The sequence below is a fragment of the Anolis sagrei genome, chromosome 8, assembly GCF_037176765.1.
Source record: "Anolis sagrei isolate rAnoSag1 chromosome 8, rAnoSag1.mat, whole genome shotgun sequence".
In the NCBI taxonomy this organism is placed as follows: Eukaryota; Metazoa; Chordata; class Lepidosauria; order Squamata; family Dactyloidae; genus Anolis; species Anolis sagrei.
In genome coordinates this window covers 4,359,599-4,387,393 of record NC_090028.1, presented here as the reverse complement: position 1 = coordinate 4,387,393, position 27,795 = coordinate 4,359,599, and the positions used below count along the sequence as shown (strand labels likewise).

General features: G+C 43.7%; 1 protein-coding gene across 1 annotated transcript in view; it reads left to right on the top strand.

Annotated features, from left to right (window-relative positions):
* Window positions 1-27,795, top strand: part of FA2H (fatty acid 2-hydroxylase) — a 113,196-nt gene that overhangs the window by 79,508 nt on the left and 5,893 nt on the right. The window contains exons 3-5 of the mRNA XM_067470876.1: window positions 7,331-7,473; window positions 9,085-9,191; window positions 19,302-19,474. Of these exons, the coding sequence (XP_067326977.1) occupies window positions 7,331-7,473; window positions 9,085-9,191; window positions 19,302-19,474 (423 nt within the window). The remainder of the gene's footprint in view (window positions 1-7,330; window positions 7,474-9,084; window positions 9,192-19,301; window positions 19,475-27,795) is intronic.

The window sequence follows — 27,795 nt, the reverse complement described above, 5'->3', positions numbered from 1 at the left end:
GTAATAATAATTGAATAAAGTCTTCTCAGAGGGAAACTTGAGGGCATCTAGACGGTACTCACATTCAATGCTAGTGAAGAAGCGGTTGCAAGGCTGGTAGGAAGCCATAGCCACGTTGCAGAGGAATAATAATAATAATAATAGTAATAATAATTGAATAAAGTCTTCTCAGAGGGAAACTTGAGGGCATCTAGATGGTCCTCACATTCAATGCTAGTGAAGAAGCGGTTGCAAAGCTGGTAGGAAGCCATAGCCACATTGCAGAGGAATAATAATAATAATAATAATAATAGTAATAATAATTGAATAAAGTCTTCTCAGAGGGAAACTTGAGGGCATCTAGACGGTCCTCGCATTCAATGCTAGTGAAGAAGTGGTTGCAAGGCTGGTAGGAAGCCATAGCCACGTTGCAGAGGAATAATAATAATAATAGTAATAATAATTGAATAAAGTCTTCTCAGAGGGAAACTTGAGGGCATCTAGATGGTCCTCACATTCAATGCTAGTGAAGCAGTGGTGGCAAGGCTGGTAGGAAGCCATAGCCACGTTGCAAAGGAATAATAATAATAGTAGTAATAATAATTGAACAAAGTCTTCTCAGAGGGAAACTTGAGGGCATCTAGACGGTCCTCACATTCAGTGCTAGTGAAGAAGTGGTTGCAAGGCTGGTAGGAAGCCATAGTCACGTTGCAGAGGAATAATAATAATAATAGTAGTAATAATAATTGAATAAAGTCTTCTCAGAGGGAAACTTGAGGACATCTAGACGGTCCTCACATTCAGTGCTAGTGAAGAAGTGGTTGCAAGGCTGGTAGGAAGCCATAGTCACGTTGCAGAGGATTAATAATAATAATAATAGTAATAATAATTGAACAAAGTCTTCTCAGAGGGAAACTTGAGGACATCTAGACGGTCCTCACATTCAGTGCTAGTGAAGAAGTGGTTGCAAGGCTGGTAGGAAGCCATAGTCACGTTGCAGAGGAATAATAATAATAATAGTAGTAATAATAATTGAATAAAGTCTTCTCAGAGGGAAACTTGAGGGCATCTAGACGGTCCTCACATTCAGTGCTAGTGAAGAAGTGGTTGCAAGGCTGGTAGGAAGCCATAGTCACGTTGCAGAGGAATAATAATAATAATAGTAGTAATAATAATTGAATAAAGTCTTCTCAGAGGGAAACTTGAGGGCATCTAGATGGTCCTCACATTCAATGCTAGTGAAGAAGCAGTGGCAAGGCTGGTAGGAAGCCATAGCCACGTTGCAGAGGAATAATAATAATAATAGTAATAATAATAATTGAATAAAATCTTCTCAGAGGGAAACTTGAGGGCATCTAGACGGTCCTCACATTCAATGCTAGTGAAGAAGTGGTGGCAAGGCTGGTAGGAAGCCATAGCCACATTGCAGAGGAATAATAATAATAATAATAATAATAATAGTAATAGTAATTGAATAAAGTCTTCTCAGAGGGAAACTTGAGGGCATCTAGATGGTCCTCACATTCAATGCTAGTGAAGCAGTGGTGGCAAGGCTGGTAGGAAGCCATAGCCACGTTGCAGAGGAATGATATTAATAATAATAATAATAATAATAATAATAATAATAATAATAATATAGTAAATAAAATACGATAATTACTATCATTATTTTATTTCATTATTATTATTATTATTATTATTACAAATATATGCTTACAAATTTTATTCCTCTGATCTCTGCTTGTATTCAAAGAGACCGATATATATATATTGCTACCATGTTTGAACTTTTGAACTAAAGTAAAGATACTGTTATTTATTTTCACATGCCTGAGTGACATTTTATTATGCAGCAGGATATACCTTGGTTTAAATACTGTGGTAAAGCTTCTGCTTATTCTGCTTATACTCATTTACCAGGTCTCACATTATACTCCAGAAACAACAATGAAATAAAATAAAGATAGTAATCATAATATTTTATTTCCTATCTTATTTTTTTATTACAAATATATGCTTACAAATTTGTAGGGAAGCCATCGCTACACAATAAGAAGAAGAAGAAAGAAATAATAGTAATAGCAATAATTTATTTCTTACCTTCTTATTATTATTACAAATATATACATACAGATAATCTATACTAATAATAATAATAATAAGTGGGTAAGAAATAAAATAATAATAATTTATTTCTTCTTCTTATTATTATTATTTTATTTCTTACCTATTATTATTATTATTATGTTATTTCTTATGCTAATATAATATAATATAATATATGGGTAAGAAATAAAGTAATAATAATTGATTTTTTCTTCTTAATATTTTTATTACAAATATATACATACAAATAATGTATACTAATAATAATAAGTGGGTAAGAAATAAAATAATATTTTATTTCTTCTTATTATTATTATTTTATTTTAATATTATTACAAATATATACAAACAATTAATATATCCTAATAATAATAATAATAATAATAATAATAATAATAAATGGGTAAGCAGAATCTGGATGGCCATCTGCCGGGAGTGGTTTAGTTTTCTACAAAATCCATTATATTAAAATATATGTATAGAGTGAACAGAAGATGCGAATGATTAAAACCGATTGGATAAACATTAGGAAGAAGTGCCTGAGCAGAATCTGGGTGGCCATCTGCCGGGAGTGATTTAGTTTTCTACAAAATCCATATATTAATATAATATATTATGTGGGTAAGAAATAAAATAATAATAATAATTTATTTCTTACCTTCTTCTTAATATTATTACAAATATATACAAACAATTAATGTATCCTAATAATAATAATAATAATAATAATAAATGGGTAAGCAGAATCTGGATGGCCATCTGTCGGGAGTGGTTTAGTTTTCTACAAAATCCATATGTTAAAATATATGTACAGAGTGAACAGAAGATGCAAATGATTAAAACCGATTGGATAAACATTAGGAAGAAGTGCCTGAGCAGAATCTGGATGGCCATCTGCCGGGAGTGGTTTAGTTTTCTACAAAATCCATATGTTAAAATATATGTATAGCGTGAACAGAAGATGCAAATGATTAAAACCGATTGGATAAACATTAGGAAGAAGTGCCTAAGCAGAATCTGTCGGGAGTGGTTTAGTTGTGACTTTCTGCCATGCAAAGGGTTGGACTTTGGGTCTTTTGCCACGGTGTGATTCTCTGATTCATTGCAAAGGCCAACAAAGGCAAAAAATAGAATGCAATGTTCTTCTGAAACCAGGAAATGCGGCGTACCTGTCCGCAGGGCATGGGAGGAACCGGCCGAGAAGGATCTTTATCTCTTGAGAGATTGGCTTTGCTTAGGATTGCAATTAATCTGGCCGGGGACCCGGCCCTTTCCGTGCCCTCTTCGCCATTTGCACAACGTAAAATAAATCCCAACGTCAACACGGCAAAACCCTTTGTGCTGAAAGTCAATAGGTGGAAAGGCTTTGTTTGCAGCAGGTCAACATGAAGCCATTCACCTGGACAGTCCTTGATGGCCATAAATAACTTTTTAGTAGGTACGCTTGTTGTATAGGAATTTGGCGTTCCGAATCCCCCCAAAAACGACTTCCGCGATTATTTTACAGCTCGCTTCAACATCCTCGTGTTGCATTTAATATTTCAATATTTAAAATTTATGATAATATCAAACCATATTAAATATTCAATATTTAATTCATATTTAATGTTTAAATATTGCGTATCATTTCACATGTAAATATCAAATTAATATATTAAGTAATAATGTTTAATATTTCATATATGTAAATAATAAATTAAAAATCACGAATCTATCATGTCAGTATGAACAAGGAAATTGTATTACATTTTTAACAAATTTTCAACAAACAGACAAAACACAAAGTTTGCAAGCTTGGTAGTTGATTAAATGTCCTTTGACCAGTATCTGTCCCCTTGGAGTGCCTCTGGTGTTGCCGCAAGAAGGTCCTCCATCGTGCATGTGGCAGGGCTCAGGGTGCATCGCAGCAGGTGGTCAGTGGTTTGCTCTTCTCCACACTCACATGTCGTGGACTCCACTTGGTGGCCCCATTTCTTGAGGATGGCTCTGCATCTCATGGTGCCAGAGCGCAGTGTGTCAGCGCCTTCCAAGTTGCCCAGTCTTCTGTGTGCCCAGGGGAAAGTCTCTCATTTGGTATCAGCCATTGGTTGAAGATAAAAGTAGGCACTGAAATGGGGAATATTTGCAGAAGGCAAAGTGTTGGTTTCGTGCCTTGGGTTTTGTCGCTGCCGCTTTCGTGTTGGGCTTGGGTCCTGGATCTGCAGGTTGCTGCTTCCGTTCATGTGTGTTACAACTCAGCTTGGATTTTCGTGAGTGCGGATTTCCCCTTCTTTGACTTCGGACAGGTTTTGACCACGACGCTGCCTACGTGGACTTTGGAACCTCACAACTTCAGGACTTAGCTTACTTCGACCTTGGACTTCGTTTGACTCATTCTTCTTCTTCTTTGCGGCTCTTTGTTTGTTCACCCTTTACTTGCTGTTTTATTTTGCGTGACTTTTGAAGCAGTTTAGTTTAATCCGGGTCTTTTCTCCGGATTTATTTATTTATCATGTCATCCGCAACCAGAACATTGTATTACATTTCTTACAGAACAAAACAAATAAACAGATAAAAAATTAAAAAAACACAAATTTTGCAAACTTGGTAGCTGATTAAATGTCTTTTGACCAGTCTCTGGCCACTTGGAGTGCCTCTGGTGTTGCTGCAAGAAGGTCCTCCATCGTGCATGTGACAGGGCTCAGGTTGCATTGCAGCAGGTGGTCAATGGTTTGCTCTTCTCCACACTCGCATGTCATGGATTCCACTTTGTAGCCCCATTTCTTGAGGTTGGCTCTGCATCTCGTGGTGCCAGAGCGCAGTCTGTTCAGCGCCTTCCAAGTCACCCAGTCTTCTGTGTGCCCATTTGGTATCAGCCATTGATTGAGGTTCTGGGTTTGAGCCTGCCACTTTTGGACTCTCGCTTGCTGAGGTGTTCTAGCGAGTGTCTCTGTAGATCTTAGAAAACTATGTCTGGATTTAAGCTGTTGACGTGCTGGCTGATACCCAAACAGGGGATGAACTGGAGATGTCTCTGCCTTGGTCCTTTCACTATTGGCTGCCACTTCCCGGTGGATGTCAGGTGGTGCAATACCGGCTAAGCAGTGTAATTTCTCAAGTGGTGTAGGGCGCAGACACCCTGTGATAATGCGGCATGTCTCATTAAGAGCCACATCCACTGTTTTAGTGTGGTGAGATCTGTTCCACACTGGGCATGCGTACTCAGCAGCAGAGTAGCACAGCGCAAGGGCAGATGTCTTCACTGTGTCTGGTTGTGATCCCCAGGTTGTGCCAGTCAGCTTTCGTATGATATTGTTTCTAGCACCCACTTTTTGCTTGATGTTCAGGCAGTGCTTCTTGTAGGTCAGGGCACGGTCCAAAGTGACTCCCAGGTATTTGGGTGCGCTGCAATGCTCCAGTGGGATTCCTTCCCAGGTAATCCTCAGAGCTCGGGATGCTTGTCTGTTCTTGAGGTGAAAGGCACATGTCTGTGTTTTAGATGGATTAGGGATCAGTTAGTTTTCCCTGTAATAGGCAGTAAAGGCACCTAGAACTTCGGAGAGCTTCTGTTCAACCATCTCAAAGTTCCCTGCTTGAGCGGTGATGGCACGGTCATCAGCATAGATGAAACTCTCTGTCCCTTCTGGCAGTGGCTGGTCATTTGTGTAGATGTTGAACATGGATGGAGCGAGCACGCTTCCCTGAGGCAGGCCATTCTTCTGTTTCCGCCATCTGCTTCTCTGGCCCTGGAACTCAACAAAAAAGCTCCTGTTTTGTAGCAGGTTTCCTATGAGAATCCGGATTATTGCTTCAGTTTGCTTTTGAACTGGAACTTGCTGTTGCTTTTGAGTTTTGACCAGGGACACTGAAGTAAGTGTCTCTGAGTCCCTTTTACTTTGTATTAATAAAATCTACTTTTGGACATACTCCTGAGTCTGGCTCCTTAAGGCGTCTGGGTTCCGACATATATATTATAGATGTTATATATATATATATATATATAGAGAGAGAGAGAGAGAGAGAGAATCATGAAAAGGCAATTAAACTATCAACCATATGAAAAACGGACAACGTAAAAAACATTTTAAAAAATACAATTAGGAATGGAAGTGGCCATGAGGATTCTCTGGGCGAGAGCGCTGCCCTGTAAATGTTGTGATTGTATGTATATTGGTATGTTGAACTTGCAAAAATAGAATACATGTGGAATTGAGTAATCTCTGGGCGAGAGCACCGCCTTGTAAATTTCGCGTGTATGTTTGTACACTAGTTTGTTAGACTTGGTTCTCTTAAAAAATGCAATGTAAACAATACAGCACAACGACGGGGAGGAATCTCTGGGTGAGAGCGCTGCCTTGTAAGTCTTTTGATTGTATGTATAATGCTTCGTTGGACTCGATTGCCTTTATTAATTGTACTAGCGTGCATGGTGCAATTGCAATTGATGCTGACAATACAAGACAGTGATGGTGTTGCAACCAGATCAGGAAACAAGACAATAAGATATTAATCCACCACACTTGACTGTAAGAAAAAACAACCCTTTTTTATTGATGAAAAATGGTGACAAAATAGAGGAAAATACAAAGTTCAAAAAGCCAAAGTAAAATTCAGCAGTCAGGAATATCTATGAACTAGATCAAAATTCCAAAAGCAACACTATAAAAACCTGGAACCTGTTAGCATTTCACTAACCGTACTTGGAAACTAGAAGCCTCTGGGAATGCAGGCCATGGAAACCGGGAAATCTGCCTCAGTCTAAACGTTGCTTGATCTAACGAGAGAGCCTGTGGAGAGACACTTAAAACTAAAGAAACTGTTTCGGGACACGCCTCCAGGCTTTGAAGCCTGTGCCTCCCTTTCCTTTAATCTGCTTGACCTTCGCAGACTCTGCGATTCACTCCTGTTTTTCCAAATCTGTCCTTTTCTATCCTCATTTTAAAAAGGCAGGTGCTAGCTCCTCTGGAGAGCTATCACCGCTTGATTCAGAAACATTCCCATCAGGATGCGTAGTTTCACTTTCCAAGCCACTGACCTCAGAATCAACAGTTTCCAAAACAACAGGGACAAATTCATGTTCAGTAGCCGGTTCAGTTGCAACAGGAAATACAATCAGAGAATCAGGTTCAGGTTCATACGGAGGCTGAACCCCAACAGATGGGGAGGAATCTCTGAGTGAGAACGCTGCCTTGTAAGTTTGTTGGACTCAATTGGCTTTATTATTTACATTGTGCAATTGCGATTGACACTTTGCTGTGTTTTCCAGGACCTTGTGGACTGGCGGAAGCCTTTGCTGTGGCAAGTGGGCCATTTGGGGGAAAAGTACGACGAGTGGGTGCATCAACCGGTCAACCGCCCCATTCGCCTCTTCCATTCTGACTTCATCGAGTCCCTCTCCAAAACGGCATGGTGAGATTTGGGGGATATGGGGGCAAACGGAGTTGGAGGGCACTCCTGGGGTCATCTAGTCCAACCCTATTCTGCCTTCTGCGGGAAGACACAATCAAAGCCCTCCTGAGAGAAGGTCTTCCAAATTCTAAATAAGAATCTTAGTTTAAGGTGGAAGTGGGGATGCCGAGACATGTGAGCTGCCAGAGAGGGATCTGATCAATAATAATAATAATAATAATAATAATGACATAATAAGTTAATAATAATTTAATAGCAATAGTAATAATAATGTCTAATAATAATAGTAATAATAAAAAATTAAAATAATATTTTAATAATAGTATTAATAATAATGTTAAATAGTAGTAGTAGTAATAATAAATTTAGATGATGATGATGATAATAATAATAATAATAATAATAATAATAATAATAATAAATTTAAAGTATTTTTTTCATGTCAGGAGTGACTTGAGAAACTTCCAATCCTAGTGAAGCATAGACTCCATGGGAGTCTGGTGGAGTTTCCTCCTCTGGATGTTTTTGGACTGATACTGGATGGCCATCTGTTGAGAGGGCTTTAACTGTCTTCTTTAATGGCAGAATGGGTTGGACTAGATGCCCTTTGGGGACCCCTTCCAATCCTAGTGAAATATAGACTGCATGGGAGTCTGGTGGAGTTTCTGTCTTTGGATGTTTTTCAACTGAGGTTGGATGGTCATCTGGTGGGAAGGCTTTAACTGTGTCTTCTTTAATGCCAGAAAGGGTTGGATTAGCTGCCCTTTGGGGACCCCTTCCAATCCTAGTGAAGTATAGACTGCATGGGGGTGTGGTTGGGACTCCATCTTTGGATATTTTTGAACTGAGGCTGGATGGTCATCTGGTGGGAGGGCTTTAACTGTGTCTTCTTTAATGCCAGAAAGGGTTGGATTAGCTGCCCTTTGGGGACCCCTTCCAATCCTAGTGAAGTATAGATTGCATGGGAGTCTGGTGGAGTTTCCGTCTTTGGATATTTTTGAACTGAGGCTGGATGGATATCTGTTGTATAGAGTGCATGGGAGTCTGGTGGAGTTTCTGTCTTTGGATGTTTTTGAACTGAGGCTAGATGGCCATCTGTTGGGAGGGCTTTAACTGTATCTTCTTTAATGCCAGAAAGGGTTGGACTAGATGCCCTTTGGGGACCCCTTCCAATCCTAGTAAAGTATGGATTGCATGGGAGTCTTGTCGAGTCTCCGTCTTTGGATATTTTTGAACTGAGGCTGGATGGCTATCTGTTGGGAGGGCTTTAATGCTATTTCTTTAATGGCAGAAGGGGTTGGACTAAGTGCCCTTTGGGGACCCCTTCCAAGTCTAGACTGCATGGGAGTCTGGTAGAGTCTCTGTCTTTGGACATTTATGAACTGAGGCTGGATGGTCATCTGTTGGGAGGGCTTTAACTGTGTCTTCTTTAATGCCAGAAAGGGTTGGACTAGATGCCCTTTGGGGACCCCTTCCAATCCTAGTGAAGTATAGATTGCATGGGAGTCTGGTGGAGTTGCCGTCTTTGGATGTTTTTGAACTGAGGCTGGATGGTCATCTGTTGGGAGGGCTTTAACTGTGTCCTTCCTTCCTTCTCTTGTCTTCTTCCAGGTACATGGTGTGCATCGTCTGGATCCCTTTGGTGCTGTATCTCAGCTGGGCCTGTTACACATCCCTCGCCCAGGGAAAGACGCGGCTCTTTGCCACGTTCACAACAGGTGAGCCCCGCACTCCTCAACGTCTTTATCCACGACTCAGGTTGCATTGCAGCAGGTGGTCAGTGGTTTGCTCTTCTCCACACTCACATGTCGTGGATTTCACTTTGTGGCCCCATTCTGAAGGTTGGCACTGCATCTCATGGGGCCAGAGTGCAGTCTGTTCAGCGCCTTCCAAGTCGCCCAGTCTTCTGTGTGCCCAAGAGGGAGTCTCTCATTTGGTCATCCATTGATTGAGGTTCTGGGTCTGAGCCTGCCACTTTTGGACTCTTGCTTGCTGAGGTGTCTGTAGATCTTAGAAAACTATTTCTTGATTTAAGTTGTTGACATGCTGGCTGATACCCAAACAAGGCATGGGCTGGAGATGTCTCTGCCTTGGTCCTTTCACTATTGGCTGCTACTTCCCAGCGGGTGTCAGGTGGTGCGATACCGGCTAAGCAGTGTAATTTCCCCAGTGGTGTGGGGCGCAGACACCCCGTGATGATGCGGCATGTCTCATTAAGAGCCACATCCACTGTTTTAGCGTGGTGAGATGTGTTCCACACTGGGCATGCATACTCAGCAGCAGAGTAGCACTACGCAAGGGCAGATGTCTTCACTGTGTCTGGTTGTGATCCCCAGGTTGTGCCAGTCAGCTTTCGTATGATGTTGTTTCTAGCACCCACTTTTTGCTTGATGTTCAGGCAGTGCTTCTTGTAGGTCAGAGCACGGTCCAAAGTAACTCCCAGGTATTTGGGTGCGTTGCAATGCTCCAGTGGGATTCCTTCCCAGGTAATCCTCAGAGCTCGGGATGCTTGTCTGTTCTTAATGACTTCAAACTACAAGAGAGGAGATTCCATCTGAACATGTCCAGAGGAGGGCGACTAAAATGATCACGGGTCTGGAGAACAAGCCCTATGAGGAGCGGCTTAGGGAACTGGGCATGTTTAGCCTGAAGAAGAGAAGGCTGAGAGGAGATATGATAGCCATGTATAAATATGTGAGAGGAAGCCACAGGGAGGAGGAGGGAGCAGGCTTGTTTTCTGCTTCCCTGGAGACTAGGGTGCAATGGAACAATGGCTTCAAACTACAAGAGAGGAGATTCCATCTGAACATTAGGAAGAACTTCCTGCCTGTTAGAGCCGTTCAGCAGTGGAACTCTCTGCCCCGGAGTGTGGTGGAGGCTCCTTCTTTGGAAGCTTTTAAACAGAGGCTGGATGGCCATCTGTCAGGGGTGATTTGAATGCAATATTCCTGCTTCTTGGCAGAATGGGGTTGGACTGGATGGCCCAGGAGGTCTCTTCCAACTCTTGGATTCTATGATTCTATGACTCCAAAGTCTCTCCAAAGCCAGGCAGAAAGACACCATCTAATTGCTCCTGACAGATGGCCACCCAACCATCCAGGGAAGGGGATACTATGGTGACTTCTACTAGGAGAATTCCATCCTTGTTTACGTACAAACCAACACGTCTTGCATGCCACGCTTTCCTTTGGCGCGGACCCGAAAAGTTGCCACGTCAAGTCCGTCGGTCGATATTTCCCAATGTTGGTTAGGAAACATTCTGAAACTGACATCAAGGAAGGGAATTGCAAAGAGGATTGCAAAATATATTTATATGGGAGCAGAATAAAACGTCAGGTCAACGATGAGGATGATAATAAGAGAAGCAACAACTCATCCCTTTTTGCAGTCTGTGCCGATGCTGAGATTGGCTGATGCTGGTTTGTGGTGGAACCCAAGGTTGACTTTCTCTTTCTCCAGTCTGGGAATGTGGGAGATGGTCAGGATAAGGATGCGTCAGAGCATGGGAAGAGTGCCTCTCCCTGCATATCACATTCCAATCCCATGAGCCTCTATTCACATAGATAACAGTATAACATCTATATAAATAAAAATGCAATGTTCGTTTGTGGGGTTAACATAACTCCAAAACCACTGGACGAATTGACACCAAATTTGGACACAAGACACGTATCGGGACAATGAGTGTCCATCACCCCTAAAACACACACAAAAAACCCAGCAGAATGGACTTAAAACCCCCAAAACAACCCAATGTATGTCCTTCATTAAAAAAAAACTGATTTTGTCTTTTGGGAGTTGTAGTTGCTGGGATTTATAGTTCACCTACAATCAAAGAGCATTCCGAACTTCACCAATGATGGAATTGAACCAAATGCGGCACACAGGACTCCCATGACCCACAGAAAACAATAGAAGGGTTTGGTGGGCACTGACCTTGAGCACTGGACAAATTGACACCATATTTGGACACAAGACACCTAACTACCCAATGTATGTCCTTCACTCAAAAAAAAATTGATTTTGTCATTTGGGAGTTGTAGTTGCTGGGATTTATAGTTCACCTACAATCAAAAAGCATGATAGAATTAAACCAAACAGGGCATACAGGACTCCCATGACCAACAGAAAACACTAGAAGGGTTTGGTGGGCACTGACCTTGATTTTGGGAGTTGTAGTTCACCTACTTCCAGAGAGCACAGTGGACTCAAACAATGATGGATCAGGACTAAACTTGGCACGAATACTCAACATGCCCAAATGTGAACACTGATGGAGTTTGTAGAAAATATACCTTGACATTTGGGAGTTGTGGTTACTGGGATGTATAGTTCACCTACAATCAAAATGCATTCTGAACCCCACAAACAAGAGAATTGAGCCAAGCTTTCCATACAGAACCCCTGTGACCAACAGAAAACACTAAAAGGGTTTAGTGGACATTGACCTTGATTTTGGGAGTTGTAGTTCACCTACATCCAAAGAGCACTGTGGACTCAAACAATGATGGATCAGGACTAAACCTGGCACGAATACTCAACATGCCCAAATATGAACACAGATGAAGTTTGGGGAAAATAAACCCAAACAATGATGGATCAGGACTAAACTTGGCACGAATACTCAACATGCCCAAATGTGAACACTGGTGGAGTTTGGGGAAAATAGAATCTTGACATTTGGGGTAGTCCCAAACAATGATGGATCAGGACTAAACTTGGCATGAATATTCCATATGTCCAAATATGAACACAGATAGAGTTTGGGAGGAAATAGACATTGACATTTGGGAGTTGTAGTTGCTGGGATTTATAGTTCACCTACAATCAAAGTGCATTCTGAACTCCACCAATGATGGAATTGGACTAAACATGGCATACAGGACTCCCATGATAAAAAGAAAACACTAGAAGGGTTTGTTGGGCATTGACCTTGATTTTGGGAGTTGTAGTTCACCTACTTCCAGAGAGCACTGTGGACTCAAACTATGATGGATCTGGACCAAACTTCGCATGAATACTCTATATGACTAAATATGAACACAGATGGAGTTTGGGGAAAGTAGACCTTGACATTTGGGAGTCGTAGTTGCTGGGATTTATAGTTCACCTACAATCAAAGTGCATTCTGAACTCCACCAATGATGGAATTGGACTAAACATGGCATACAGGACTCCCATGATCAACAGACACACTGGAAGGGTTTGGTGGGCATTTACCTTGAGTTTGGGAGCTGTAGTTCACCTACATCCAGAGAGCATAGTGGACTCAAACAATGATGGAGCTGGACCAAACTTGGCACGAATACTCAAAATGCCCAAATGTGAACACTGGTGGAGTTTGGGGGAAATAGACCTTAACATTTGGGATTTGTAGTTGCTGGAATTTATAGTTCACCTACAATCAAAGAGCATTTTGAACCCCACCAACAAGAGAATTGGGGCAAACGTCCTACACAGAACTCCCATGGCCAACAGAAAATACTTAAGGCCATCCAGTCCAACTCCCTTCATAATCAAAGCCCTCCCGACAAAGAGCCATCCAGCCATAGATATAGATATATATGATTCACACACACACACACAGATATAGTATCATAAATTTGAAAGGGACCCCTAAAGAAGGACAATGATATGTTGCCTGTTCCTTGATTAGCATATAATGGCCTGACAGTGCCTGGAGCAAACCTTTGTTGAGAGGTTATTACATGTCCTTGTTTGTTTTCTCTCTGTTGTTGTGCTGTTGTAATTTTAGAGTTTTTTTAGGCCATTATATGCTAATCAAGGTAGTCGGTTGAAACATTCACACCTAGCTCCAGCAGACAAGAGTCCTTTGTCTCACCCTGGTCATTCCACAGATATATAAACCCTTTTTCCAATTCCAACAGACCTCACTACCTCTGAGGATGCTTGCCATAGATGCAGGCGAAACGTCAGGAGAGAGTGCCTCTAGAACATGGCCATATAGCCCCAAAAAACCTACAACAACCCAGTGATTCCGGCCATGAAAGCCTTCGACAATACAGTGATCATGACTACTTGCTGACTGGACAGTTGGCGGTTTTAATCCGCGGGATGGGGTGAGCTCCTGCTGTTAGCCCCAGCTTCTGCCAACCTAGCAGTTCGAAAGCATGTAAATATGAGTAGACCAATAGGTACCACTTCAGTGGGAATGTCATGGTGCTCCATGCAGTCATGCTGGCCACATGACCTTGTAGGCGTCTATGGACAACGCCGGCTCTCCGACTTAGAAATGGAGATGAGCACCAACCCCCCAGAGTCGGACACAACTAGACGTAATGTCAAGGGACACCTTTACCTTTACTTTTAGGATGATATATACCAGACAAGGGCAAAGTTTCTACCGTGCGGGCCACATGCAGGGTGAGCTCCTGCTGTCAGCCCCAGCTCCTTCCAACCTAGCAGTTTGAAAACATGCAAATGTGAGTAGATCAATAGGTACCACTTCAGTGGGAATGTCATGGTGCTCCATGCAGTCATGCTGGCCACATGACCTTGTAGGTGTCTATGGACAACGCCGGCTCTCCGGCTTAGAAATGGAGATGAGCACCAACCCCCAGAGTCGGACACAACTAGACTTAATGTCAAGGGACACTTTTACCTTTACCTTTAGGATGATATATACCAGACATGGGCAAAATTTCTACCTTGCTGGCCACATGCAGGGTGAGCTCCTGCTGTCAGCCCCAGCTCCTTCCAACCTAGCAGTTTGAAAACATGCAAATGTGAGTAGATCAATAGGTACTGCTTCGATGGCGCTCCATGGAGTCCATGCCGGCCACATTTCTGGGGATGAGCACCACCCCCCGGAGTTGGACACGTCTAGACTCAATGTCAGGGGAAACCTTTACCTTTCCTTTTGGTGCTTTAAAATGCATGTCAGTCGTCTTGCGTAGTGCAATCTGCTCAGGGCGATGTGAAGACAGAGCAACCATGACTGGGAGGTTTCTGCTTGCAGAGAGAGAAAGCTGCCATTGTCTGGCGGCGACACAGAGGAGAGATTGTGCCAGGCCAACGCTTTCGCGCTCTCCGCCTTGTTGCCGCTGGGCACCTGCAGCTGGCTCTGTCCCTTGTTCTCAGCCGGAATGTTTTCCATTGCGGTGGGTGGTGCCACCACGCTGTACCAAGGGCAAGGAAGGCTTCCCATGCCCTTCTCGGCCGGGAACTCAATGCCAGTGGCTGGTTTCGCTCAGGGATGGGAGTGTATGCCAACCGAGTGTCCACACTGTAGGGTTAATGCAGTTTGGCATCACTTTCGTTGCCATGGCTCAACACTATGAAATCCTGGGAGTTTGGCGAAGTCCCCTTTTGGAATTTGCTGGGTTGTTGTAGGTTTTTTCGGGCTATATGACCATGGTCTAGAGGCATTCTCTCCTGACGTTTCGCCTGCATCTATGACAAGCATCCTCAGAGGTAGTGAGAATGCTTCCAATAGATGCAGGCGAAACGTCAGGAGAGAATGCTTCTAGACCATGGCCATATAGCCTGAAAAAACCTACAACAACCTAGTGATTCCAGCCATGAAAGCCTTCAACAATACATTCACATTTGCTTCCAATAGATAAGGTTTCTTTCTCCCACCCTGGACATCATTCCACAGATAAATATAGGACTCCCCCAGGCAGGAAGCAGCCAGGCTTTGAAGCTGCAAGGCCGTTCAATGCTAATCAAGCTGGCCAATGGCAACATTTACATTTGCCCAACAGATAAGAGTTCTTTCTCCCACCCTGGACATCATTCCACAGATAAATATAGGACTCCCCTAGGCAGGAAGCAGCCAGGCTTTGAAGCTGCAAGGCCGTTCAATGCTAATCAAGCTGGCCAATGGCAACATTTACATTTGCCCAACAGACAAGAGTTCTTTCTTCCACCCTGGACATCATTCCACAGATAAATATAAGACTCCCCCAGGCAGGAAGCAGCCAGGCTTTGAAGTTGCAAGGCCGTTCAATGCAAAGATAAATATAAGACTCCCCCAGGCAGGAAGCAGCCAGGCTTTGAAGTTGCAAGGCCGTTCAATGCAAAGATAAATATAAGACTCCCCCAGGCAGGAAGCAGCCAGGCTTTGAAGCTGCAAGGCAGTTCAATGCAAAGATAAATATAAGACTCCCCCAGGCAGGAAGCAGCCAGGCTTTGAAGTTGCAAGGCCGTTCAATGCTAATCAAGCTGGCCAATGGCAACATTTACATTTCCCCAACAGACAAGAGTTCTTTCTCCCACCCTGGACATCATTCCACAGATAAATATAAGACTCCCCCAGGCAGGAAGCAGCCAGGCTTTGAAGTTGCAAGGCCGTTCAATGCTAATCAAGCTGGCCAATGGCAACATTTACATTTCCCCAACAGACAAGAGTTCTTTCTCCCACCCTGGACATCATTCCACAGATAAATATAAGACTCCCCCAGGCAGGAAGCAGCCAGGCTTTGAAGTTGCAAGGGCGTTCAATGCTAATCAAGCTGGCCAATGGCAACATTTACATTTGCCCAACAGACAAGAGTTCTTTCTCCCACCCTGGACATCATTCCACAGATAAATATAAGACTCCCCCAGGCAGGAAGCAGCCAGGCTTTGAAGCTGCAAGGCTGTTCAGTGCTAATTAAGCTGGCCAATGGCAACATTCACATTTGCTGGGTTGTTGTAGGTTTTTTTTCGGGCTATATGGCCATGGTCTAGAGGCATTCTCTCCTGACGTTTCGCCTGCATCTATGACAAGCATCCTCAGAGGTAGTGAGAATGCTTGCCATAGATGCAGGCGAAACGTCAGGAGAGAATGCTTCTAGACCATGGCCATATAGCCCAAAAAAACCGACAACAACCTAGTGATTCCAGCCATGAAAGCCTTCGACAATACATTCACATTTGCTTCCAATAGATAAGGTTTCTTTCTTCCACCCTGGACATCATTCCACAGATAAATATAATACTACCCCAGGGAGGAATCAGCCAGGCTTTGAAGCTGCAAGGCTGTTCAATGCAAAGACAAATATAAGACTCCCCCAGGCAGGAAGCAGCCAGGCTTTGAAGTTGCAAGGCCGTTCAATGCAAAGATAAATATAAGACTCCCCCAGGCAGGAAGCAGCCAGGCTTTGAAGCTGCAAGGCCGTTCAATGCAAAGATAAATATAAGACTCCCCCAGGCAGGAAGCAGCCAGGCTTTGAAGTTGCAAGGCCGTTCAATGCAAAGATAAATATAAGACTCCCCCAGGCAGGAAGCAGCCAGGCTTTGAAGTTGCAAGACCAGTGATTCTGGTCATGAAAGCCTTTGAGAAAACCCACCCAAAGTGGCTTACAGTAAAACTAATACAATACAATTTCAAACCTGGAGCCCCCGGTGGCGCAGTGGGTTAAACCCCTGTGCTGGCAGGACTGAAGACTGACAGGTCATAGGTTCGAATCCGGGGAGAGCGTGGATGAGCTTCCTTTGTCAGCTCTAGCTCCCCATGCGGGGACATGAGAGAAGCCTCCTACAAGGATGGTAAAACATCAAAACATCTGGGCATCCACTGGGCAACATCCTTGCAGACGGCCAATTCTCTCACACCAGAAGCAACTTACAGTTTCTCAAATTGCTCCTGACATGAAAAAAACCCTTTAAATTTATTATTATTATCTAAATTATTATTTAAATTTATTATTATTACTGCTACTATTATTTAACATTATCGTTACTACTATTATTAAAATATTATTATAAACAGCCAATTCTCTCACACCAGAAGCGACTTGCAGTTTCTCAGGTCGCTCCTGACATGAAAAAAACCTTTACATTTATTATTATTATCTAATTTATTATTTAAATTTATTATTATTATTGCTACTATTATTTAACATTATAATTACTACTATTATTAAAATATTATTATAAACAGCCAATTCTCTCACACCAGAAGCGACTTGCAGTTTCTCAAGTTGCTCCTGACATGAAAAAAAAATAATTTAAATTTATTATTATTATCTAAATTATTATTTAAATTTATTATTATCATTACTACTACTATTATTTAACATTATCATTACTGCTAGTATTAAAATATTATTATAAACAGCCAATTCTCTCACACCAGAAGTGACTTGCAGTTTCTCAAGTTGCTCCTGACATGGAAAAAAACCCTTTTGCAATAGTTTTTCAATTAGTATTTCATTGAGTCTCCACCAATTCAAACATATGTGTTCTCGAAGGCTTTCATGACCGAAATCACTGGGTTGCTGTGAGTTTTCCGGGCTATCTGGCCATGTTCCAGAAGCATTCTCTCCTGAAGTTTCACCCACATCTATGGCAGGCATCCCCAGAGGTTGTGATGTCTGTTGGAAACTAGGAAAATTGGGTTTATATATCTGGGGAATGATGTCCAGGGTGGGAGAAAGAACTCTTGTCTGTTTGAGGCAGGTGTGAATGCTGCAATTGGACACCTTGGTTAGCATTGAATGGCCTTGCAGCTTCAAAGCCTGGCTGCTTCCTGCCTGCGGGAATCCTTTGTTGGGAAGTGTTAGCTGGCCCTGATTGTTTCCTGTCTGGAATTCCCCTGTTTTCTGAATGTTGGACAGTAAATACTTAGAAAACAGGGAAATTCCAGGCAGGAAACAATCAAATTGCCATTTAAGGCCTCCCAACAAAGAAGTCCCTTCCAGGGTCAACCCTTGTTCTGCTATGCAGAAAAACACCATCCAAGCCCTCCAGACAGATGGCCATCCATACTTTGCATAGAAAACCTTAGTGAAAGAGGCTCCAAGGCAGCATATCCCACTGTCAAACGACCTGTGTAATTATTTTGGAATCCTGGGAGTTTTAGTTTGGCAAGGCAGCAGCGTTCTTTGGCAGAGAAGGCTCTTTGTGCTGGGAATGGGCATCTAGACAAGCGGGTGGAAATTAGCCAAAACAGACAGCTCGACCAAGGCCTTCGGCGTTCTGCCAAGCTTTGAGAGATAAGGATGAGAGGCATTCAGGGAAAACGAAACCAATTTCTGATTGCTTGGAATAGTTTAATGAGGGGATATAAAGTTCCAAGCGTGGGAAATATAGTCAGATGAAGCATCGTTTTAGAATCCTGCTAAGTTCGGGTTCTTGCCTCATGGAAGTTTTGCCTAGAAGATTCATGTTTAAGGATTTCTTTTCCATGGTTTGACTCTTGGTCTCTGGTGATTGCTGAACCTTACCTTGGACTAATTCGTTCCTGCTTGTCTTCTTCCCTAATTGGATTTACCTATTCCTTTAAAGTGTTTTTTTTACTTTGCTGTTTTTACTTATCTTCAATAAAAGGATTGTTTCTTCCCTACTCAACTTGTGGTGTTTGCTGAACCTTACCTTGGACTAATTTGTTCCTTCTTGTCTTCTTCCCTAATTGGATTTACCTTTTCCTTTAAAGTTTTTTTTACTTTATTGCTTTTACTTATCTTCAATAAAAGGATTGTTTTTTCCTTACTCAACGTGTGGTGTTTGCTGAACCTTACCTTGGACTAATTTGTTCCTGCTTGCCTTCTTCCCTAATTGGAGTTACCTATTCCTTTAAAGTGTTTTATTTTACTTTGCTGCTTTTACTTATTTTCAATAAAAGGATTATTTTTCCGTACTCAACGTGTGGTGTTTGCTGAACCTTACCTTGGACTAATTTGTTCCTGCTTGTCTTCTTCCCTAATTGGATTTACCTATTCCTTTAAAGTGTTTTATTTTTTACTTTGCTGTTTTTACTTATTTTCAATAAAAGGATTGTTTTTTCCCTACTCAACGTGTAGTGTTTTAAAATCAGAGGGGATATTCCTGTCCTGGAGTGCAACAGCCTCGTAATTCTGTTTCCTTTTCCTTCCCTGTAGCGTACTCCATCCCCATCCACAAGTATTGCTTCCCGCTGCTCTTTGTGGTGGGAATGGGCATCTGGTCTTTCCTGGAATATTTCATCCATCGCTTCATCTTCCACATGAAGCCGCCCGCCAGCAACTACTACCTGATCACCTTCCATTTTCTGCTCCATGGGCAGCATCACAAGGTAATTTCAGAAGGTAGAAGGAACAGGCGTTTGTGGAATCTATTTTGGGAATACAAAATCTAAGAAACTGATAGGGGTTTGGATAGAGGCAGTGAGCTTCAACCCAGATATTGCTCTGTAACTGTTGTTCCTGGGTTATAAATATCATTTCCTAATTGGCTCTATCATAAAAACATGGGGAAAGTTTGTTAAGTTGCACAAACTTTGTTTCTGCGGAAGGGACATCCTGCTGCAGCATATTTTGCTATAGTTTTTCAATCTCCTTGACCAGGTATGGGCTAACCCAGGCCCGGGGGCCGGATGCGGCTACTTGAGCTCTTTTCTCAGGCCCTCCTCTCTCACACCATCTTTTACTTCCTTCCTTCTCTCTCTCCTTCCTTCCTCCTTCCCTTCCTTCCTTCCTTCCTTACCTCCTCCTTTCTCCCTCCCTCATTCCTTCCCTTCCACCCTTTTGTCCTTCCTTCTCTTTCCTCCCTCCTTCCCTCCCTCCTTCCCTCCCTCCCTTCCTTCCCTTTTATCTTTCCTCCCTCCCTCCATTCCCTTTCACCCTTCCTTCCATCTTTTTCTTCCTCCATTTCCTTCTTTTTTATTTCTTCCTTCCTTCCTTTCCTTCTACCTTTTGTTTGCTTTTTCCCTTCTTTTCCTTCTTCTTCTTTCTTTCTTTTCTTATTCCTTTCTTTTTCTTCCTCTCCTACCTCCCTTCCTTCATCTCCTTCCTTTCCTCCTTCCTTCCTTCCATCCTTACTCATTTCCTCCTTTTCGTCCTTCTTCCTTCCTTCCCTTCCTGTCTTCCTTTCCCTCTTTCCTTTCTTTCCTTCTTCCTTCCTTTCTTCTTTTCTACCTTCTTCCTTTATTTCTTCTTTTTCTCTCTCTCTCCTTCCTTCCTTCCTTCTTTCCTTCCTTCCTTCCTTCCTTCCTTCCTTCCTTCCTTCCTCTCCTTTCTCTCTTCCTTCATCTCCCTCCTTCCCTCCATCCTTCCTAATTTCCATGTTTTCTTCCTTCTTCCTTCCTTCCTACCTTCATTTCCTTCATTTCCTCCTTCCTTCCTTCCTTCCTTCCTTCCTTTACTTCTTCTTTCTCTCTCTCTCCTTCCTTCCTTCCTCTCCTTCCTCCCTTCCTTCCACCCTTCCTCATTTCCTTCTTTTTGTCCTTCTTCCTTCCTTCTCTTCCTGCCTTTCTTTCCCTCTTTCCTTTCTTTCCTTCTTCCTTTCTTCCCTTCCTACCTTCCTTTCCTTCTTCCTTCCTTTCTTCTTTTCTACCTTCCTTTCTTCCTTTACTTCTTCTTCTCTCTCTCTCTCTCTCTCTCTCTCTCCTTCCTTCCTTCCTTCCTTCCTTCCTTCCTTCCTTCCTTCCTTCCTTCCTTCCTTCCCTTTTGTCCCTCTCATCATTCTCTTCCACCCTTCCATCTTTCTCTCCCTCCCTCCTTCTTTTCCTCCCTTCTCTTTTTCCTTCCTCCTTTCCTCCTGGGGGATGTTTAGCTGGGAGAAAAGAAGGTCAAGAAGAAACATAAGCACCATCTTTCAAGATTTCAAAGGGTGTGCTGTTGAGGAGGAGGGGGAAAACTGACTTTCTTCTGCTCTAGAGACCAGGGCACAAGAAGGGAGCAATAGTTTCAAATGGCAGGGAAAGAGATTCGACTGAAAACACGAGGAAGATCTTCCTGGAGAGTGGCCCAGGCTGCCTGGGAGAGTGGTGGAGTCTCCTTCTCTGGAGGCTTTTCTGCAGAGGCTGTCTATCAGGAGTGCTTTGACTGTGCCTTCTTGCCTGGCAGGGGGTTGGACTGGATGGCCCTTGGGGGTCTCTTCCAGCTCTAGGATTCTATATCAGGAGTAGGCAATACAGGGTCTCGTGGAGACACCTTTTCTCTCCCATCCACCACCTCATCCTGACCAGGCCAACCCTTTTGGTGTCCAAACATGTCCTTCAAAAGAGACGAGGAAGGGAAGGAAAGGGTAGAGAGGGGGCTTGGAGAGAACCCCCTCCCTCCCAGCCCACCCACCACTCTCCAGCCCACCATTAAGCCCCCAATTCAACCTAGTTGTGGCACAAAAACAAATGTTCTGGAGCATAACAAATGTTTTCCAAGCAAGGGTTGCACAATTAAGCAGGAACACTTTCAAACAGAACACTTTCCAAATGTTGTTAAATAGTTTATATTCAACCAAACGAGTTAGTTGTCCTTTCCTTGAATTGTTAGTTGGCCCAACTAATTGAGTACCTTCAATGGGTGCAACATGTCTGCGGTTTTGCATTGCACAATTGACTCAATGAATTGGCTCAGCTGCTCAATTGCACTGTGATGGGTTGCTTTTGGTAACTAAGGGAACAACTACACAATAGAACAAACTTTGACCAAACTTTGGCCGGGACGTGGGACTGAGACAGCCTTGGTCGCCTTAGTACAGTTAAACATGAGCCAGGAATGTGATGTGGCGGCAAAAAAAGCCAATGGGATGTTGGCCTGCATCAAAAGGAGCCTAGTGTCTAGATCTAGGGAAGTCATGCTCCCCATTATCTATTCCGCCTTGGTTAGACCACACCTGGAATATTGTGTCCAATTCTGGGCACCACAATTCAAGGGAGATATTGACAAGCTGGAATGTGTCCAGAGGAGGGCAACTCAAATGATCAAGGGTTTGGAGAACAAGCCCTATGAGGAGCGGCTTAAGGAGCTGGGCATGTTTAGCCTGAAGAAGAGAAGGCTGAGAGGGGATATGATGAGAGCCATGTATAAATATGTGAGAGGAAGCCACAGGGAGGAGGGAGCAAGCTTGTTCTCTGCTTCCATGGAGATTAGGACAAGGAACAAAAGCTTCAAACTACAAGAAAGGAGATTCCATCTGAACACAAGGAAGAACTTCCTGACTGTGAGAGCCGTTCAGCAGTGGAACTCTCTGCCCCAGAGTGTGGTGGAGGCTCCTTCTTTGGAAGCTTTTAAACAGAGGCTGGATGGCCATTTGTCAGGGGTGATTTGAATGCAATATTCCTGCTTCTTGGCAGAATGGGGTTGGACTGGATGGCCCAGGAGGTCTCTTCCAACTCTTTGATTCTATGATTCTATGATTCTCAACCTTCCTAATGCTGCAACTCCTTAACACAGTTCCTCATGTTGTGGTGACCCCCAACCATAAAATTATTGTTGTTGCTACTTCATAACTGTGATTTTGCAACTATTATGAATAAATATCTGATATGCAGAGTGTATTTTCACTCACGGGACCAAATTTGGCACTAATACCCGATACGTCCAAATTTGAATTCTGGTGGGGTTGCAGGGGATTGATTTTGTCATTTAGGAGTTGTAGTTGCTGGGATTTATAGTTCACCTACAATCAAAGAGCATTCCGAACTCCACCAACGATGGAATTGAGCCAAACTTGGCACACAGAACTCCCATGACCAACAGAAAATACTGGAAGGGTTTGGTGGGCATTGACCTTGAGTTTGGGAGATGTAGTTCATCTATATCCAGAGAATGGGACTGTCTTTTTCTAATAAATAGTGTGATGAATTACCTAAGCTGCTTCGGCTCCTCCTCCTCCTCCTGGTGCTGCTGGGCTGCTCTCAGTCCCACACTTTTCACTCTGACTTGAAGCCTACCTTGAATGCCTTGCTCTCTCGCCATCCGGCGAACGCGCGGGGCAGCCGGGGGGCTCAGCACGAAGCCTGGCCTGGCGTGAAGCCTTCCTTGCTTGCCCCATGCCCTCGCTGGATGGCGAGAGAGCGAGGCAGGCAAGGCAGGCTTCGCACCAGGCCAGGCTTCACATGGAGGTCCCCTTGCCTGCCCCGCACCCTCTCCGGATGGCGAGAGAGCGAGGCAGGCGAGGCGGGCGAGGAGCCCACGACCCCTCTGAAATGGCCAGGCAACACCCCTGGGGGTCGCGACCCCCAGGTTGAGTACCGCTGCCTTAGTAGATGATCTATCCCAGGAACTGGACAGGGGGAGTGTGTCCCTGTTGGTTCTGCTGGACCTCTCGGTGGCCTTCAATACCGTTGACCATAGTATCCTTCTGGGACGCCTCACAGAGATGGGACTTGGAGGTACTGTTCTGCAATGCCTCCGGTCCTAATGTGTTGATTGGAGACACCTGCTTGATCCCACAGCCATTGACCTATGGGGTCCTTCAGGGCTCAATACTATCTCCCTTGTTGTTTAACATCTACATGAAGCCATTGGGTGAGATCGTCCGAAGTTTTGGAGTCTGATGCCATCTGTACGCAGATGACGTCCAACTCTATCGCTCATTTCCACCAGATGCTAAGGATGCTGTCCAAGTCCTGAACCGGTGCCTGGCCGCTGTGATGAGGGTGAGCAAATTGAAGTTGAATCCAGACAAGACAGAGATCCTCCTGGTCAGTCGCAAGGCCAGACAGGGTATAGGGTCACAACCTGTGCTGGATAGGGTTACACTCCCACTGAAGATGCAGGTTCGCAGCTTGGGAGTGATCCTGGATGTATTGTTGAGTCTGGAATCCCAGGTTTTGCTGGTGACCAGGGGAGCATTTGCACAGTTAAAGCTTGTGTACCAGCTGCACCCATACCTTGAGAAGTCTGACTTGGCCACGGTGGTCCACGCTCTGGTTACATCCCATATAGACTACTGCAGCACTCTCTATGTGGGGCTGCCTTTGAAGACTGTTCAGAAGCTTCAAATGGTCCAGGTTGTAACAGGAGTGGCACTCAGGGAGCACACAACTCCTCTGTTGTGCCAACTCCACTGGCTGCCAGTTTGCTACCGAGCACAATTCAAAGTGCTGGCTTTAGCCTATAAAGCCCTAACGATTCCGGCCCAGCTTACCTGTCCAAACGTATCTCTCCTTATGAACCATCCAGGAATTTAAGATTGGCTGGGGAGGCCCTGCTCTCAATCCCGCCTTCCTCCCAGTCGTGATTGGTGGGGACGAGAGACGGAGCTTTCTCAGTGGTGGCCCCGCGGCTGTAGAACTCCCTTCACAGGGATATTAAATTGGCACCCTACTGTAGCGAATTTGTTGATCTATGCTAAATTTTTGAGGTATAGCTCTATGTTGCAATGTGGCAGAATTGGTAGAAATAGGGTAGCAACAGTAGAGGCAAGATTAATTTGCATACGTGCAGCCGATTGGTTGTATGCAGATGAGTGTAGGCCAGGATTTGAAAGGGCCACTGAGCCAGAATGGCAGTTGCGGGTAAGAGAGCTGAACATTCCAAAGGGGCGGAGTTAAGTTTAAAAATAGGCAGTTAGAGAGTCAAAAAGTTTGAGTTAGGGATTCCTGTTTGTGAAGGACAGTTAGGAATTTCTGTGAGAGAAAAGCAGTTAGGGAAATGGAGCTTAAGTTTTAAGGAAAATAAAGAAGTGCCAGTGTGGTTTAAGGCGGAAAATAGTCCTGTCAAGAGTGTATGAAAAAGTAACATATTTGTTGATGTGAAACAGTTGAAGTTTGATAAGAAAAGTTAACTAAGTGAATGATATTGAATGTAAGACTCAAGACTGTAACAGAACACACAGATGTAACCATAAGTGTTGGAGCCAGAAGCTATAAATAAACTTTGTTACTTTGTTTACTACAAGAGTGTCTCAAGCCTGTAATATAAAAGCCTCAAGGAAAAAGCTCACAAGTAAGCCCCAGCCAATTTAAAAAGGGGGAAATACATCAATACAAGGCAGTAAAAAGATTTAAAAGAAAATATTTTCCCCCCACATCGTCACACGTAAAAAGACACCTGTAAAAGGACATGAAGTAGTGAAAGGTCTCCCCACCTACCTTCTGACCTTTTGGAAATTAGTAAAAACCAGGTCTTCAAGCAAGCTTTTGGTAACACAGCATAAGTGAATAAATACAGTGTGATGAAATAATGAACACGGAACAGCTTAGACTATGCAAATAGATAAGGAGTCGAACTGGTAGACATTAATTTTTATACTTTTAATTGGTTTTTATATGGATTTTTAATTATGTCATATGAAATGTTTTAAATTGATATGTATCTATGTATGTATGTATGTTTATGGCATCTAATTGTTGCTGTCCAATCTGTACCCCGCCCCAAGTCGCCATCGGGTTGAAAAGAGTGGGATAAAAAGAGTTTGCAAAACTGAAAGCAGTTTAAAGTGGCGTCAAACCACATTCGTTCTGCAGTGTAGACACACCCTAAGTTAGGTTTAGCAACTGCGCTGAGTTGGAGCATTTAGCAATTCGTTGCCTCTCATTAAAAAAAGATGCCCACAATAATATTCTAGGAATGTGCATGCGTTGACTAGTTGAACATGCTTCGTACAAATTGGGGCAACGGAATCCCACGCAGGGATGAAATAAGTGCTTTTCTTTGTGCGAAAGCAGGGGAAAAAAGTCATTCCAGCTATTCACAGCTGAGCATCTTTGATTTGCTAGTGTCTACTGTTGCTGCGTTGTGTGTTCATTGCGCACTAAAGCACAGATTTAACTCTGTTCATGGGCCTGGTGTGTTCCTGGTTGTTCCTTCTTTAACTGGAAGCAGAAATGTTCTGTTCTTGGTTCGAAAGTGTTATTTCCTGTTTCATGGTGAGGTCCTTCCTTTGGGTTAAACTGCTGAGCTGCTGAACTTGCTGACTGAAAGGTCACAGGTTCGAATCCGGGGAGCAGCTTGAGCTCCCACTGTTAGCCCCAGCTTCTGCCAACCTAGCATACAAACATACAAATGTGCGTAGATCAATAGGTACCACTCTGGTGGGAAGGTAACGGCGCTCCATGCAGTCATGCTGGCCACATGACTTTGGAGGTGTCTACGGACAATGCTGGCTCTTTGGCTTAGAAATAAAGATGAGCATCAACCCCCAGAGTTGGACACGACTGGACTTAATGTTAGGGGAAAAACCTTTACACACACACACACACACACACATATATATGTATACTAGCTGTGCCCTGCCACGCGTTGCTGTGGCCTATAGTAAAACTTATCAAAGTTGAGGTAGATATCTGGACTATTATGAAAGAGAGGTCCCTACCTCTTCCTTCCCCCTTTTCCTCCCCCTTTCTCTCCTTTCTTCCTTCTCTACCTCTTTCCTTCTTTCACTACTTGGTTTCATCCTTCTCTCTTTCTTTCCTTCATTCCCTCCCCCTTTTTTCCTTTGCCTTTCTTCCCTCCCTGTTTGCTTCCTTCTTTCACTTTTTATTTCCTTTTATTTCACCACCATCATAACAATAACAATAATGCAATGCATTGCCTCCGGGACCTGACACCTCTCCCATTCCCCCTAAAAGGGTCTCAGAGGAAGAATAATAGCATCATCATAATCATAGAAATAACAACCTTTACCCGCCACGTGTTGCTGTGGCCAATCTTCCCTCTTTCCCTCCTTCTTTCCCTCCCTCCCTCCCTCCCTCCCTCCTTCCTTCCTTCCTTCCTTCCTTCCTTCCTTCCTTCCTTCCTTCCTTCCCATCTTTCCTTCTCCTCTTCTTTCTCTATCTCTTTCCTTCCTTCCCCCTTTTTCATTCTCTACTGCTGTCTCTCTTTTCTTTCCTTCCATCTTTCCTTTTCTTTCCTTTTCTTCTTCCTCTAACTTTCCTTCCTTCCCCCTTTTTCTTTACCTCCCTTTCTCTTTCTTCCTTCTTTCCTTCCTTCCTGTCTTTCCTAGATTTTGACAGGGCGGGAAGGGGCGGGGTGGGGTTTGGAGGTGGCGTGAAGTAAAAGGAGGTAAGATTGGGGCAGGGGAGTGATGGAGCATGGGGTTGCGTGTGTGTGTGCGGCAGCGGGGGGAGTGATGGAGCGTGGGGTTGCGTGTGTGTGTGCGGCGGCGGGGGGAGTGGGGTTGCGTGTGTGTATGCGGCGGCGGGGGGAGTGATGGAGCGTGGGGTTGCATGTGTGTGTGCGGCAGGGGGTGTGTGTGTGCGGGAAGCGGCGCGGCGGGGCTTGGAGTGGGCATGGTTTCCGCAGAGGGAACGTTGGCCGGAAGGCCATGTGCGCGCGCCAGGGAACTTGCGGCTGGGCGCCAATGCGCATGCTCAGTTGTTTTGCCGTTTTGTGAGTGTGTTGTTGTGTTGTTTTTCATTTTGAGTAGATATGTTTATACCTTGTGGGTTGTGTTATGGGTATGGGAATTTTGGTTAAGTTTCGTTGGGGTTTTTTCGAGTTTTGTTCTTTTGCCGTTTTGTGAGTGTGTTGCTGTGTTGTTTTTCATTTTGAGTAGATATGTTTGTACCTTGTGGGTTGTGTTATGGGCACGGGGATTTTAGTTAAGTTTCGTTGGGGGATTTTTTAGTTTTGTTTTGCCGTTTTGTGAGTGTGTTGTTGTGTTGTTTTTCATTTTGAGTAGGTATGTTTGTACCTTGTGGGTTGTGTTATGGGCACGGGGATTTTA